Source organism: Osmerus mordax, chromosome 5 (assembly GCF_038355195.1).
Source record: "Osmerus mordax isolate fOsmMor3 chromosome 5, fOsmMor3.pri, whole genome shotgun sequence".
Taxonomy (NCBI): Eukaryota; Metazoa; Chordata; class Actinopteri; order Osmeriformes; family Osmeridae; genus Osmerus; species Osmerus mordax.
In genome coordinates this window covers 16,414,079-16,432,158 of record NC_090054.1, presented here as the reverse complement: position 1 = coordinate 16,432,158, position 18,080 = coordinate 16,414,079, and the positions used below count along the sequence as shown (strand labels likewise).

Here is an 18,080-nt window from a genome sequence, read left to right as displayed (position 1 = left end):
TTAAGAAAATAGAGTAATTCAAATTATAATAGTACATTTTAGATGTATACTATGTAGATACTCAACTAAAAGGAGTCAGCATATTACATTGCATGGCATAGCCCATCTGTATTTAACCTACAGTACACAGTATAATCAGGGTGCAAATACATTTCCATCATCCTGTATTCCCCATCAATCATTTATTAGTTATGAAAGTCTGTTTTTTTTTCTTCGTTTAAAAGACTAATCCAACATGAACTTGTGAGAGATTTGAAGACTCGAATTCTGTGTATTTTAAACCTTGGACCCAACTAGCAAGATATAGAAGGGAAGACAAAGGACACTTTCCATGTTCAATTTACTTGTGCTGTGTGATATGCCCCTTAGCATAATTTATAAACAGACATGGGAATGGAATTACTGGGGTGGAACGTTTGTATCTCGTCTTACTTTTGTTGGAGGGGTGCAGTGTCTTCCTTAACATTAGAGTGGTTCACAACGTCATGGAAAAGATTTTCGGACTTTACCTCTAACTTTCTATGAACTTAGGGTGACCTTCATTCAGTAAATATTCAACACAAGACATCCTTTAGAATTTCCTCACCAGTGCTACAGGAACCCATTGAGGCATGGCCCTCGCTAATGGCCAGCTAGGTTGCTCCTGCTTCTCTGCCCCTTCTCTCATACCCTGCTGCTAGCTTGCTTCCTGTCTGCTGCATTTTAAATGCCCTTTTCCTAGTAAAGCTTTATCGACTTTGAAATTTCTTACTCACAGTCCAAACCCATAAAAGCACAGAGCTCTTTATGTACATGTCTAAAATACCAATAGTGGGACATTACCACATTAAGGTCTAAAATGCTGTTGGAGATAATCAATAGTTAATAGGGATGGAAACATAATGACAGTGAGAGGTTACATTTAAACCTGAGGGTAACTGTGGGAGAGTTGCACTGTTCCATTTCTGCCGTGTGCCTTGAGCAGTTACTAGTTTACAGACTCTCGCTAATGTTACATTAATGATTTCATCTTTCAAGAGTAGAGGAAGTTGAGCAGAAATTTAAAATGTTGCTGAATAAAGTACCAAATTTAGATTTTAATTGACCTCGTTTTTTGAAATATTTGATCAACACGTAGGAGAGTGGGGTAAGTTGTGCCAGTTTTTACTTAAAGTGACTTTAAAGCGAGGCCATGACAGTAATGCTTCCAACTAAAATATGTACATATATTTCAGGATGTGGTGCATCCCTGGGAACAATCACTTTGGATCTGAAATATAGTATTTAAGAAATATATCTTTCTGAAAAAAAGTGGTCTTGTGGCACAACCTGCCCCCGGTGCGGGGTAAGTTGTGCCTTTAGAGAGAATACATTGGGGTAAATTGTGCCCTTGATTATTGAAGTAAAACAGTATATTTTCATCTCAGAAACTGTGATGCTATATAAAAGCTAGACAAGTTCAATACAAAATTACTCATTTAAGGTTTATTTAAAGTTATTTTACAACATCAAAGGCCGATTTTATACAAGCCAATTGCGCCACATGAGCACATCACAGGCATCCCAACCTGCAGAGACTCATTTCAGGGAGGTGGCTTCTCCCCCCCCCCCCCCCGCCCCCCTCAACCAGCGCCCCCCCCCCTCCGGGACGCAATCAGGACGTGCGATATGCACCTGTCTCGACCAGAAATGACCATTGGACAGTCTCTCGCTCGCTCTAAATACAAAATCCCCGATTTCCGGGAGATTGTATAGCATTTGTGGGCGTCAGGGAGCCGCTATTGAAATGCGGGAGACTCCCCGAACTTCCGGGAGACTTGGGATGTCTGACATCGAAGGTCAATTTTCTTAAACAAGGCCTAGGGCTTCATGAACTCATGAGAACAAAGTTGAGTTCAAATGAAAAAAAAAAAAGCTATTCTATTTAAAGGTAATTTACATGAACACATGTTCAGAACAAAATTAAATTCAAATGAAGACCAAATTGACTGCAATTCTCTTGACAGATTTGGCACAGTTTACCCCAGGCCCTTTGGCACAATTTACCCCAATCCCACGTTTTTGGAAAAAATGCATCATCCAGCAGTTTTGAGCTAAAATCATGCTAGCTATATTGACTCATTGTGTAGCTTACCAAAGCACTCAAACGTGTGAAATGTTTTCAAACTAGTCTATAACTGTTCAGACACAACAATCAAAAAACCTTGATCATAGGAATTTTACTTTGGAAGGCAAAAAACAATTTTTTGAACTTAAATGTGTTTACCTCTCATGCAATGAGTCTCTCTTCTTTACAGGATGAGTAAAATGACTGACTCTTCAAAAATGTGTGGTCCCATGACCAATTTCTTCTATGATTCCCTAGAAACAGGGGGTGGCACAACTTCCCCGCTGGCACAACTTACCCCACTCTCCCTACACATTTACAAGAGGTTTACACACAGACATAGCCTATCTGTTTTAAATCCCTGAACATTTGGCTGTACACTACTCAGATGTATGATGTGAGACTGTATGCCCTTGACGAGGTTTATATCTGTTTGCACAAAAAACTACTTTATTCCTTTTCTTATTTATTCCTTTTCTTATTTATTCCTTTTCTTATTCTAGGATATTAAAGCGTTATATTCTGACGAGCGGGTGGTCGTCAACAATGTTCTCTTCACTACAGTACCTATTTGCTCCATCTAGTGGTCAAGTCGACGGTCCCATTTTCATTGATTCCTTGGATGTGACGTAGGGTTCAACAGTTTTTTTCACCCTCCCTTACAATAAAGTCACAATATAGACAAGGAAAAGCGTTTGCTGCTTCGCTACTCAGTAGCATTCATCGAACGAGGTAGGTCCAAGTTGCGGTAGATGCTTAGATCACCGGAGCTAGATCTACTTTATTGGAGATACGCGCCAGATATCCTACCAGTAGTGATAATTTGTTGCTCTCGTGGGCACCTTTCATCCTTTAATGTGAGTCTTATTTATTTGACTTCTACATCAACCCAAACGGTCAACTAACGGATATCGGTACATTGAGGACCACAGGTACTGAATTATAAAGCTATCACTAAGTATTCCTGTTGTTTAACAACTTTATTTGAAAACTGAAAATGCGTTAAATATTAAATGCATGTTCCTCAAATGTCAGAATAAATTAGAGCATATCATCATCATCAGATCAGCCAAGAGTAATTTACCGTAGTAAACGGTAAATTACTCGCAACATGTAGGCTAGTGTAATCATCAGGACAAGTCCTAGGGGTATTTCAGTAATGCATGATTCCATTGTGTAGCCTACTATATCTTAGAAAAACATGTATGCTACAAAACATGTACATGTAGAAAAGCTGTTGAGCTTCTTCTCACATATACGTTATTTAACATTTAAAATGCATTTTATGGAACTTATTAGCAAACATTTAAATGCATTTAAATATATTTCTGACCAAATGCTGATATCCGTACTACAGTATCTGTGTCAACGTTGCTACAGGTGCTGGCAATGTGAAATGTACCCAACACACGAAGCACAAAGAAAAAGACAACAGTATAGCCTACTTGCAGTAATCTTGTAATTGCAATAGCAATGTAGCTCATGAAAACACGTTTCCGTTCATCATCATTATCATCATCTCCGTAATCATCTCCATCATCAACATCTCAACTTGTTAATCACATCTTTTTTTCTTTTTCTTTTTTAAGTATAATTATGTGTGTTGATTGAGAGATCACATGTTGGGTATTTACCTGCCAAGCATCTAATTCATCAATGTGCATTTCTATTAAAAGGCACAGTTTGCAGGATGTTGCCATGATAATCTAGTTTCAGTGCCTTTGGAAACTTTGGTAAAGTCGGCTGTTTTTACACAAAGGGCACATTTCACACGTTGGATACATAGATCCCAAATACAATGAGTGTGTGTATACGACTGGGTGGGGTGGGGGTGGGGTCGGGGGTAGGGGGGTGCTGGCTGTCATTAGAATGGCACACAGTATTTGCTGCCTGCAGGTGTTTTTACTTTTTGTTGATGATTTTGACACATTGACTTAATGGGAGAGTCTTATGTTTATGTGTCTGTTTGGATTATGGGTCATCAGATTTGATCACTGTCAGGGATAAGATTCTATTCTAGACAGCCCAAAGCAATATTTATTCACTTCCTGGCAGCTTTAGAATATCTTGGATATTAACATGTTCTTTCTTATTTCTGTAATTGGATTTAATCGTTTCACATCATTAATTTGTTTAAATAAACTGTGTCAAAACAAAGCACTGTGTACAAAAGTAGTTAACTCTTGAAGATGCTGTCAATGAAAACGTAATTAGAGATGACTAATTACAATTTAACAATGTGATAGCAGTGATTTAAAGTAGCAATTTAAATGCTATAAGATAGGCGTCTTTCACATTCAGTTGACCATCCATCTCTAATGAGACAGATAAGCTCAGGCTGGGCCACCGTGAGCCTAGGATACGATGACTTGCCTGAGGGCCACACACAGTCCAGTTGGAGAAAAGGAGGACAGGCTGCAGCAGTAGCACTCTAACAGGCTGAAACTGCTGTTAAGATAGCAAGGTTAGGCTGAACAGAGCCAAATTATGTCCTTTTACTAATAAGGGCTTTTCTGGCACTCTCTCTTTCTGCTGCAATCGGTATGCAGCGCATTCGCCTTCTGGCTCTAAGGATTCAGCCTCTAACATAGCAATTCAAATAAACCCCCATTCAGTTACTGCCAGTGTGGCAATGTGGCAAGGCAGATTCCCATCTCAATTCACTCAAGCCTTTCATTCTGAAAAGTATTGGAATTCATGGAGATGTTATGTTTCCCTTGCTATGCATGAAGTGACATTTAGTTTTCATGTTCAGATTTGAAATGAATTGAGCTGGAATTTATCTAGCCCTTTTCTCCACATCGACCACGTTGAGGTGGCATGGTAGACTGCAGAATCCAACTAATTTATTTTCATATTGATAATTTGTTGTTAATCCCCAGATACATGCTCACAGACAGATTTAAGTATCGATAAACCTTATGTTTCGTAACAGTTGTTGAACCGTGTTACCTATCCCTGTCTAATGAAAACAAATTCAGTTTCATGTAGTTGACATATTAATCAATACAGAATGGACTGTGTCTAAATAAACCAGGACAAGTCTACAGCTACTTCTCGAGGTGAAGTCAGTCTAACATAAATGTACCTTTCACACCAGGTTATACATACACTCTTCACTTCAATGTTGTAAGTGAACACTGAAATTCTCCAAAATAGAAATACTATCTTAAATCTTAGGCTATAGGCTTCAATTTTGGCTTTATCTGTCCCATTACATGACGCATTGGGGACAGTACATTTTAACAAAAAAGCATAAAGCATCTACACATTTAAATATAACACCAAGTGGAATAATGAATGTGAGGGGTCTTGGAGCCAATGCAAGGGATAAATTGGAGCCATTACTAAATATCTGTCTTTCTGTGAATTGCAGTCTGTGTTCTGTAGTCACTGATCATCATACATCATCTTCTGGTACTTTCTTTTGGCTTCAGTAAATGCGTAAAAAGAGTTGTGATCTATTTACTAATCAATTTCTTCTCTATTATACACAGTTTCACTCTTTAAAAAGTATGCATTGATTCATCTTCTTTGTTCCAAGAAAAGAGTGTGTGTTACAATCAGCCCCATTTTTAACCCATCTTTCTTCTCAGTCTGTCACTGCTGGAAGCAATTGATAGAAGGTAGTGTTAGAGTTAGAAACCATATTGATTTCTTAACATAGGGCATGTGAATACACACGATTCTGGAAACCCATTTCTCTCTCTACCGCCTTCTGGAGGCTTTCTGTGACTTGACAAACAGTTTGGTGATGAGTGTTATTAAAGCCGATGTGTTGACACCAATGACTAAATGTGGCAGGCCAAATCTGACAAAATGCTATGGACTTAATCCTGGTTTAATCTTCTTTTTCCAGATGGACTGGCTCACACCTGAGATGTGAAGTGTGTTATGTGAGCCAAGGTGTCATCCCACCTCGGTGGTGGTGGGGAGATATGCTGCTCTCTGTTGCCATGACAGCAGAAGTTCTCTTTGTTCTGTGGTTCCTGATGACCGGTGCTCAGTGCAACCCCATAGCGCCCTTGTCAGCCAGCCGGGAACGTTTGGAAAGGGTACTGACCCAAGCCAGGGAGGACAAACAGCAGGACAAGGAGACTTCCAACAGGCCACTGAACTACAGTTCCCTTGAGGAGATTGGATCCCTGGGCCTGGAGGGCAGCAGAGAGGTCAACAGAACCTCAGTCAATAGGCCCAGGCCAAGCTCCCTTTACCAGAAACGAGAGGCCCAGGAAGATAAGTCCCTGGAACTGTTTGGAGAGGAGGACAACCTGAACCGGATAGACGAGGGCCCTACCAGTGATGTCAACCTCTCCTTGGATGTGATTGATGAGTATGCCTACCCAGACTACCGAGGGAAAGGCTGCATGGATGAGAGTGGCTTTGTGTTCGCCATCGGAGAGCAGTTCACCCCAGGCCCCTCCACGTGCCCTTGCCTCTGCACAGATGAGGGTCCCCTGTGTGCCAAGCCTGATTGTCCCAAAGTGCACCCTCGCTGCATCAGGGTGGATACCAGCCAGTGCTGCCCTCAGTGCAAGGAGAAGAAAAACTACTGTGAGTTTCGAGGCAAAATCTACGCATCTTTACAGGAGTTTAAGGTGAGATTGTAACTGCAACCATTAATGGTTCTTAATCTGTTCAAAATCTAACATTTGGGAACTGCTTCTGTATAAGAATACAGGGATAGAGGGTATAATGGAATTAATCTAACAAACACAGAAGCAGTGCTACTTTGGAGTTCAGCAACTAAGCAAGCACATTTATAATGGCAAAGTCTGCATTTACTTCCCTCACACAAAAGCTTGAATATGATCAGAGGCTAAATCTACTGATTCTACATTCAACATGATACACTCAGTTTAGTTTTAAGAAGGCCTATTCAGTATTTAAGACCACCTTATGCTACCTGATATGGCTCATCTCTGTATTTATGTACAAAGCTCCTTTTACAACTACAGTATAATATCAGCCCTGCATTATGTTGTTGCTATATGGTATTATGTCGCTACTTAACGCTTCTCTTCTTTCCTGCTAGGGTCATACCAGGGGGCTGTGGGTAATATGGGATTAATTTTTGCCAAATGCCTTAATACAAGCAGCTATTGAAGCCCAGCATGCTGCTCTCACAGAAGGAAAGAAAAAAGGGAGAGGAAAAGGGGGGCAACAAATTAATAGCTTCCACGGGGATTAGAAACAAAGCAACAGGCAGGGAGGTTGATTGCAGTATTCTGGGGTGGTCCAGTAGGTGCAGCTGATTCACTTCTCACTGAGGTGCCATGCGGCAGCACTTGCTGTTTTGCAATCCGTTCCAGAGCTGTGTGGTTAGGATAAACCTCTGCACTCAGGTTAAGGGTGATGCCGCACCCCTAGTCACAAAGGGCTACAAAATACAGCTTCCTGCTGACACAGCTCCTCATAAGAGGTATGTCTTGCTAGGAGATTTTTATCAACCTTGGCTGCCTTCCACTTTATTTTGTATACTTTCAAACACAGAAAGGTTCATTAAACAAACAATTGTACAAGTCTTTTCACAAGGCGAAGAAATTGGAAACATCCTTCTTCCATTTCCCATTAAGCGCGTAGTCAGCAGACAGATTTTTTGCCATTTCTCTTGATTGTACTCGTAATATTATTCCTCCACTCATACAGTCCCTTAAAGGAAGGATTTGTTTTCCAATAAAGTTTTGTAATATGGAACTTCCCAGTGCTGTAAGACAAACATTTAGGGTTGTTACAGTCAGCCAGACGTGTGTGTGTGTTTTATTAAATGCACATCTCCCCCTGCCTAGGTGTCTCCATGTGAGAAATGCCGTTGTGAGCCCAGTGGAGAAGTGTTGTGTTCGGTGTCAGCTTGCCCTCTGACAGAGTGTGTGGACCCTAAGTATGAGCCTGATCAGTGCTGTCCCATCTGTAAGACTGGTGAGTACACCTGATTTATGTCCAAATACAGTAATTAAACACAAAATCAGATCACACGTTGCACAATGATATGATTAATCAGCAATGATATGATTCAACCATTACATCAGTCTATTTCAGTGAGTGCATGCAAACAGCAATGGATGTTTGGTGGTCACAAAAGCATCACTTGAAAAGCAGCTTGGAAATAATCATGTTATTTATAGTTAGATTCCTTTCATTATTGTATGTTCAGTAGAGCTTAATAAGATTACCTCTCAAATTCCCTAAACAAATGTTTCCACTGCAAGCATATGCTTCACATCCACCTCTGCTGTGTATTTCTCTGGTTTGGGTAGATTTCCACTCCTGGGGTTTGTGTGAGAGATCCCACTGGTTTGAGAGCCCTGTCTGAGCAGGACTTCCCTGGGTCACAGTGGATTATTTGAATGTGTTTCAGATCATTTCAGACAGCATGTCCTAGATTGTGTCTTCTTGTTTTCGTTCTGACTCTAATTCAACATGGCAATGTCAGCAACGTTGCCTCCTTCAGCAAAAAGAATGAAGGCTAGAGATATGTATCACCAATGTGCTGTGGCCTGTTTACTGTAAATAAGAGGAATGTAATCTGCAGAAAAAACAAAAACAGGATCTCAAATGCTGCCATAGTGACAGCACCTCTGCTCTTGCACAAATGTAAAATATGTGTTAGTAAACAAGATTAACTGCTACTTGGGAAATTAACTACTGTTGCAAATTAGGTGTGGCCTTACTCAAGGGGAGCATTACCTTTCCGGATAATTGCCCCTGACCCTAGACTGTTTAATTCTCAGTGCACATTGACCAATACTCAGTATTTCCCCTAGTCTGGCTTGATGTTCATGGGTGTGGGTCTGTGGAGGAGAGGCATGCAGCTGTGCACAAGCGGAGGATCCATGTATATTCAAGTATCTAAATAAATCCATGTGCTCATTCAGGCAATAAGGATTCATGGTTTTAAGATGAATCAAGACCATGCAGAATCCGTTCTGCATTACCATAAAATTACCATGTCTTGAATTGGGAAGTGTAACCTTAAAGCACATTTTATATACATTATAATAAATGAGAGCATAATTGAGAAACTATGGCGTGTGGAATATGTAATCCAGTGCTTTAGTGAAATAGAGCAGAATAGTATATCCATAATAGTGTAATTATTTTGTTCTACTGCATTCTTGCTGACCACTTGTAATTGACATAAATAAAGTTCTTATTCTTTTGGAATGTATTCAATAACTGTTGTCAGCATATTGGATATCCATTTTGGTTCTTGGATCAAGCTCAAATATAGATTTGTTTTGCTTATATCGGGTAACGTTGCACATTCACTTCCATGCCAGCAGAATTAAAAGGGACTTTGTTTCTGCTTGAAGCTATATTATTAGAGGCCTTGAAGATACCAACTTTATGTTTATGTCATTGCCCCAGAGTCGTTCTGTAGACTTGATGGAACTTTTAAGGTTGGAGTGTTTTTGATGTTGTTAATGATCAAAGAGATTAAAATACATGAACATATGTTTAGTTCCAAACACCTGTATGAATCATTCAGGGTTATATTGATCAAATTTCTCTTTTTTTTGTCCTTCCATTACTCAAATGTCACTACTCCAGAGGTTCCTTATTCAAATGTTGACACGTTTTGGTTACACGTTGCTCACCAAGTAATTAACATTTATTTGAGGTTGTTTCAAACTTTTCTTCTGTAATAGTGGTTAGTAGATCTACAGATGTTGTTTGAGGAGCAGACAGCTGTTGAAGCCTCCTGAGAGCTTGGTACATCTGAAGTACAACATCAAAGCCTCTCTCCTTGCTAATGGCCTCCATGGAGGAGACAGGAGAAGAGACTCAGAGATCCAGGATCACGGTTCAGGATTGTACCTCAGAATTGGTGAAGGAGTTCAGAAGAACTCTGTGGCATCTAGAAAAGAGGTCACAGTTAGCCCATCATAGAAACCTTTAATGTCAATGCCACTCTCATCACCCATCAATATTATCTATTCATATTATGGGAAGGCATATGACAAAAGGTTAGTGTTATGCCGTTTGATAACTTTATCAATTATGCAGATTGAATTTAGGGATTTTCAGGCATGCAGCGCCTTGTCTGCTGTGGCTGAGCAACATGTCTCAGATGTGTTGTTCAGGCTTTATAAGAGGAGACACTTGAGGAAGAGCCAGGGGGGGTGGGGGGATGAAAGGGAGAGGTATCGCTAACATCCACCCTAGACAGTTGTTCATGAATATCAAAGAACATCTGTGAATGTCACCTCAGTAAATGAAAGCAGGTTCACATCATCTTTTACCTGTTGATGTAAACAGAACCAATCAATCTATACTTGGATATATTATTATGAACATGTTTTATAGACCAGTGTGAATGAAATTTGTGGTTTGACCAAAGTTATAAAAACAGTTGGTGTCACGGTCTCTGCCCCCAAGAACCCGAAAAGAAAGCCAGATGAGAAGTTGATGCTGGCTCTCCGTTCCCTCCCTACCTCAGTGCTAGCCCCTCCCTCTCGACCTTAGCTCATGCAGGGCCATCGCCTTGGCAACGCATGAGGAAACAAGTGCTGCTCTTGAAGTCTCAGACATTGGGGTCGACACTAATCTGAGGAGGTTGTGATAAACAGCCTGAACCGGAGCCAAAAGCACTTCAAATATCGCAACACATAGGAAGAAGCTTTGCTGCCAGAGGGAACCAAGATCTCATTTAAAACCAGGGTGGTAGAGAGAGGTAAAAATATTCATAGAAGAGCCTTTTCAAATGCTGCAAAAATTACAAGTGCACTTTGAAAGGTGCAGGAGTGTGTAAGTCCAGTGGTCTGGTAGGTTTGATTGATTTATCCATTTGAGGCAGCACTGGACTGTCGTGATTGTAAACAGAAAACAATAGGCTTGCATGATAAACACACCTCATACAGTAAACCGTCTTAAGATCACATTATGGGAATAAAGTGAGCTTGTGAGAAGAGATCCGGATAGGAGACCAAATTGCTGCTATAGGCAAGAAACCCTTGACTGTAGTACCACCATAAGAACATGCCACTAACATGTCCAGCTCATATTAGTACCCTAACTGCACACTCATCAAGTGCAACATGTAGAACAGTAAATGATTCATGCGATTGCCAAATCACTGTTCCCAAGTCTCTCCTCTCAAAACACTTCCACCTAGCCTTTTCACAAAACCAGGGAATTTTACAGTACAGCATTCATAATGCATGTGTACTAAAGAACTGCATTAAGATAACTGATTTCCAGCCATTCAGCGGTTTCAATTACTCTGGCGCTCGCCTACAGTGGGTGTGACAGCAGTGTTAATGATAAGGATGTGTCCCTGATATCTCACCATCTTATCCTTCCCAACCGATGCAGAGCAACAGGTGCAAATGACTATTTCCTTTTCACTGTCTAACCCAGCTGATCAGTCATAGACTGATCGAGGCACCATTATGCACATTAAGGAATGTCAGTTTGTGGTTTCTCAGTCTGAAGCTGGATAATGGAAGCTACTTAGTAGTCTACTGAATTATAGAAGCTGTCCAAAAGAATAGGGATATTGTATTCACACAACTATGACTAAGAAGGTGGGTGTTTAAGTGATCCGCTGAATAATAGGGTGACAGCAATGAGTAAGCACACTGGCACACTCAATGCATAAATTAACAGATGTCATGCAAATCATCTGTGTGTAAGTAGTGGACAGGCTTTTGCATAACATTAACTCTTGAGGTCATTTCTCCTATTAATTTAGTTAAAATATATGATTATTTGCTCATTTGTGCAATCATGGTTAACTCATTATCAAACACAGTATGGGCAACTCACATACAATAAAATGGAAATATGTGATGCAGTATGTTGTTAATGAGTTGAATCAATTGATGAATCAAGTGTGACAGATGCATGTGATGAGTTGTTATTCATATGGAGTCTCTGTCTGCTCATCCGAAGACTTATAAATGTGTGAGTGCTGACATCTTGACAGCCTCTGCAAACTGTTCACATTTATTGATGTGCCAACAGGCTCTCACATGGCGCTTGCGTCGAATGAAATGTCTTAGGTGCAATTGAAAGACCACCAATCTATCAGCACCTTGTTACCACAAATGTGTGTCTGAAACCTTTGTTTAATTAATGATTTGTTTCCAGCTAAATCCTATGTTTAGGAGGAGCTTCTGCACTGTGTTTCTGTGAGTGCTTCCGAGATAGTGGATGATTTATGAGAATAAAATGTTGCCAGTGGTGGATGACGGATGGGGTTTCTTGAGACAATTGCCCCTTATATCACTTTGGCGAGCCAAAGTAGGTTATAATGTAGGTCATAGAAAACAGGTGAACACAGAAACTCCCTCTGCATCAGCCTCTCAACATTTTAACCAAATTCGTCCTCCGAGCCCACCCAAATATATTCAGATAATCCCAAAATGAACATATATGATTAATAAGTACAATATAGTCCAGAGAAGGTTGTCTGTTTGGAAGAGAGTAAACTGCGCTTGCTGAGCACTTAGAGTAAGTGAGACGTATTGAAAATTACTCTTTATTTTTCCTCAGGGCCAAACTGTTTTGCGGACACAGCAGTGATACCAGCTGGGCGAGAGGTCAAGATTGACGAGTGTACAATCTGCTATTGCACGTACGAGGAGGGCACGTGGCAGATCGAGCGTCAGGCCACCTGCAGCAAGAATGAATGCCAGCAGAGCTAGAGACTTGCCTCGGGGGTGGGGGTGGGAGGGGAGGGGGGGCCGGGAGGAGGGGGGGGGGGGAGTTGGGCTAGGGCCATGAGCGCTTTCTTAGTGCCCACGCAACACGCTGCCTTTGGAGTCCACCGGACAGCAGGGTCAGAACCCCACACTAGGACCATCTCTGCTTTAATTACCACATGTACTACTGAATAAACCTTTGTAAGAACATTTCTAATCCATGTACAGAATATCTATTTATGTATGTATGAAATTATTTATGGACATCTATGAGAAAAAACTCTGAACTAGTGGAAACATATTTTTTATATAGGCACTGTATTTTATTAAACTATATATGGGGTCAAAGGTCAATCAACATCATGGAATGTATAGAACACCTACAGCTGTCTTTGTCAACAGGTGTCACTCCTACATGATGTGACACAAGTCCTTATACCACCAAATTGAAGACGAGACTCTTGCTATCTGATGTAAAACAAAAAGCAAATACTTGAGAACACAATTAAGAAACTTTATTGATTACATAAATATGTTTAAACGTTTAGGAAATTACTCGACTGTTTATGGATTAACTGTTTTTTATTTTGATATTTGTATCAATGTGATTTAATTTGAGGTGCATTTTGTAAGCAGTTATTTTGGTATTGTGTACTTGCATTTAAAATAAATACTGCACCACCTGTGCACTGCAGGTGTTCAAATGTTAATTCAAGATAGTTCCATTCTTGCTGATTTAATTGAATCCATACGAAAACTGTTGAAAATGACAAGAAGATCAGCACTTCAAGCACTAAAATTAAACATTTTAATTACCATCTAAAACTATTTTGCCCCTTTCTGTAACTGTACTGACATTTCATATATCAAAGCATTTTTACATTGAACCAAGCAGGCTTTGTGCAACCCAGTTTCTATTTTGAAAACATCCATTGATGCAAATACGGTATTTTGCTACTCTTGGCTTCGGAAACAGTTTTTTTGGTAAATATTTAATTTATAGTCAAGAGTCTGTCAGATCATTTATTAATTGAGCAAATGAATGTGCACCAGCTAAGCATTATAATGACAAGGCCCAATAGAAACTGAGAATTTCCATATTTTTTTGCCCAAGGACAAAAGCTGTATCTGTGCTATTTCCAATAGAATGAATAAGCAGTAGCCATAGCCCCCCAATTACATTGATTCACATTTTACTGGAATTCCAGTCTGTAAAGGTCAGCTGACTTGAATATGTCAGTTCAAAATGTTACCATGCTTCAGTCATGCCAATTAAGACAGAAGGAAGTTGGTCTTAATCAGAGAAACAGTGAGGGTTTAATATCCATGGCAGAGGTCCAAACACCAGGATTTCTAGTACAGGTGAACACACACTCCTCTGCACTACAGGTGAGAGACACAACAATCCATTGGTTTGTTTGTTAGAGTAAGAGCTTAGCACATTTCATGATCAGAGGATGCAGATGGGGGTTTGTTTATAGAGGGTTTTATTCAGCTTGGCTCTCAGTGCTGTTCTCCCTAACGTGCTGGTCACTCAGCAGCACTCTTTGATCAGGGGTTGCCAGACAACGACTCTGCGCCTCCAGCAGTGAGACGTGCCTCTGAGCCAGCCTGTAGGATCGAGGTAAATAGGACTGGTTGCGTGCACATACATGATGTGCTTTGCTCAAGATAGCAGCAGGGAAGCAGTGTCACACGTAAGCATCTGAATCTGCAGCTTTTTACCATATAATACTACTACCATGTAGTCAAATGTGTATTTTATTTTCTTGCTTTGGTATAGGTGTGTGTGAAATGCTTCAAATGCTGATTTTATAATTCTGTACATAATGGTAATAAACTTTGTTAAGGATGTGCCCCCCCCCCCACACACACACACTTTCTGTCTCTTAGTGTAGGAGAAGAGGAGAGAACATGGTCTTGTAGTGTAGTGTTTCCAAGGACTCCAGGTCCCACAGCAACTATTGCTGTGTAGAGATTTCTGATTCAGTGGATGCAATCAGACCGAACTCTTGATCCTTGATTATAACTTTGGATGTACTGTCTAATTCGTATTTTGAAACAGAGAGGGTAGCATGATTAATCGTTTTACTAAAGACATATTATACATGTCGCTCAAAAGACATCAGAATGTGATCAGAAAAGTGTATCTTTGTTTACATACTTAAAGAGTAAATAAATGTATATCCTGCCTTGAAAAATTATTCCCAGTGTCTGGCTTCCAGACTGACTGGTCTCCCTTCAAAGAGAGTCAATTAATTGGACACATCTGCCTCAGAAAGCCAAGTGATATTACCTTGATCTTACTAACAGTACATTAACAATTAAGGCCTAGTTTTGTACAATACATGGTTCAGAAATATGGTCTGTGTCCATTATGTCCACCATGTCAAAATGCTGAAATTCATTATGCTTTCCTTCCATTTCAGTCAGTGCCTGCAGGGTCTGAAGCATCATTACTGCCGTCAAGTGTTCATGAAGAGAATCATTATACAAATATTAGAATACATTCCTTAAATCTCTGCTTAGTAGCCTTGCATTTTAAAGCTGAATTACTTTTAGATGTTTCCGTATTTTGTAGTTTTTTTTACCCCAGAAATCTTCACAATCCAGCAGTAGGAACAACTCACATTCACAATAGTGGCCAATTTCTTTAGAATAAAACCTATTACCTTAAGATACATTTCACTGGTGTTGAAAGCAAGATATTATTGGAGACCGGGAGCTCTTATATCCATTCAATCAAAAGGACATTGGATAGCTTAGCCTGTGTTCTGCTGTTTAGCCTGTGTTCTGCTCCTCTCTCTCACCAACCGTCTCTGGAGGAGGGGATCCCTCTCTGAATTGCTCCTCCCAAGGTTTCTTCCATTTTTCTCCTGTTGAGAGTTTTTTGGGAGTTTTTCCTTGTCTTCCTTGAGGGTTTAGATTGGTTGAGGGGCAGTTCTATGGGCATATGTGAAGCCCTCTGTGACATGCTTGCGTGTAAAAAGGGCTATACAAATAAATTTGATTTGATAGCTGCAGATTATCGGAAGACACTAGAGTTCAGTTCACTGGGGGATTTTCAACAGACTGGCCTGAACATGTTTGTTCAGGCCACATCTACAATATAACTAATTCGAATAAAACAAACCTTGACTTCATGGCCACCAGTACAAGTATAATCAAACAAGTAAAATCATTGCATTCATCTCAAGTTCCTACATCTCTGTGTCTTTCACTCATGTAATTCTCTTTGTTATTGATATACTGTGCAGGACAGTACCTTGATGTCATCAGACAGCTGCTAAATGCTGGTAAAATGCTTGTAGAAATCTATTTGCTCCTTCTTTAATGATTTCCAAGCACATCAGTTCAAATCCATTAGATCCAGCTTTAAATGCCATGCTGGTCCTGCAAATCCCCATCTGAGCGACATGTAACATTCCCTTGTGATTACAAGGCCTCTTGATCAATCTAACTGATTCATTTCATGACTGAACGCTGGGCTCCCAAGAGTTTAAGGCCTGAAATTGTCTTTATAGATTTGGTATTATATCTCCTCCACTGCCATCAGCCAGACATTCACAATTTCACCTTTCTGCGCTTGGCTCCAGATGAGGTTGTGAGAGTGTAGTGAGAGTTGTGTTTCAATTCCAACATCATTGAAACACACATTACCATGGGCCATGGCAAAAGTTAGAGATGCACTTTAAAGTCTCAGCTTCCAAACATGACTTGGATTGAGCCCGTTGGTTGGGTTATTGGAAACACACAACCTCCTACCTCCTTAAATCAACATCCGACACTAATAAATACAGGGCACACTGAAGGGAGAAAAACACATCTCCCATTTGCAACAGGCTAGATTAGGATTCTATCTAGCCCTATCCATCATAGACAGTTTCAGTGCAGGTAGGTGAATGATAAGACAGACTTAACTTCTTGGGGACGCCATCTCACTGTCTCATCCGGGAGAGAGGCAGCAAACTGCAGTGTGACCTGATTACTCAATGCATTCCAGGGGGGTTCAATTGAGGAGAGCAGCGTTTTGATACGCACATCTGCATAACTAGCTGTCAGACAGTCAGATGGCAGGATTGTGTTATCATAAAGAAAGCAGCTTTTGTTTTACCCTACTGAATACCAAGTGTTTGTGTTTGCAACAGACCATTCATCTTAGGGATTTTTCATTTTCCACAGACTCTTTTTTGTAATTTATCATCCAACTCTTGATACAGGCTGTCAGAGTTCACAGTGCATGCATTAGTAGACCAATAGTTAATCTACGTCACTGGAGGACTATGTCACTGCCATGGTCCTCCAGTGTCCATTGCCTGTTAACACCAACCAAGGGATCAGAGGGAAACCAAACAACACCTGGCACCTTTTATAAAGGAGCTCCTGCCCCAAAGCATGTCAATCTCAGATAGGTGACAGCAATTATAGGTTCTTAGCTCAAACTGAGACAACCTTATTTAATGAAAATGTTTATTTAACATTTAAATTAAAAAGTTAAAAGCAGATCAATTCTGCTTCCGTCCAATGGACAAGCACAGCTTGAGTACATATACTGTATGTGTATACATATATATGCACACATATACAAATATATACAATATATACTGTATATATACATATACACACAACACACACATGACAGCGTTAGTTAGTTAATAATGTAAGTCAAGGTCTCGGGGAGGAGACCATTTCTCCAAGCTACAGAGAAAGTCCATTACCTTCAGTGTTTCTTGGTCTAATGCAAAATCTTATTCGTAAATGAAAAATCAGAGTTGCATTATAGCAGGCAGATAAAGAGCCTGACCAGAGTCAAAGAGCCTTTTACGTCTGCGCCACCTTCAGAAAAGGCTAAATATATTGTTGTGAGCAGAGATTAAATCAAATGATTAAAAGAAGAGTACTTCCCTTTCTAGCAGTTAAATTGTTTTTTTTTAATTCTCTGTAGGTATGATTGTGTGCTTTTCAAATGTATTATGTTCTTCTTTCTTTAACATTTGGTTGACAAGAATGAAAAGACTGGATAACTGTCAACATGGGGTTGCAGGGATGGAGTTCTTCCCCTCAAAGCCAAAAAGATTATGTTATCCAAATCATGTCTCAGTCCAATGTTGGACTACCACAACCTTCTACTGGGAGAGAAGACTGCTGCTAAATAACTGATGAGTGTCTGATGATGAGAGCCTTCATGAGGTGACTCAATACAATCCCCAGGCTAGGCTCACCTCAGTGTCTTCCCTCGCTCATGTATTTGGAAAGGAGTAGAGAGTCATTATCTGTGTATTTGCAACAGTCTTTATAGTCATCCTTAGGACTGATACGGTATTCTGCTGATTCTCTGTAATATTTTC

The 18,080-nt window shown here is 40.1% G+C and overlaps 1 protein-coding gene across 1 annotated transcript; it reads left to right on the top strand.

The window, feature by feature from the left end:
* Positions 1-5,951: 5,951 nt before the first annotated feature.
* Positions 5,952-12,735, top strand: vwc2 (von Willebrand factor C domain containing 2). Its single transcript, XM_067236953.1, has 3 exons — positions 5,952-6,684; positions 7,876-8,005; positions 12,584-12,735. The coding sequence occupies exons 1-3, from the start codon at positions 6,025-6,027 to the stop codon at positions 12,733-12,735; spliced, it is 942 nt and encodes a 313-aa protein (XP_067093054.1). The 5' UTR covers positions 5,952-6,024.
* Positions 12,736-18,080: the final 5,345 nt, after the last annotated feature.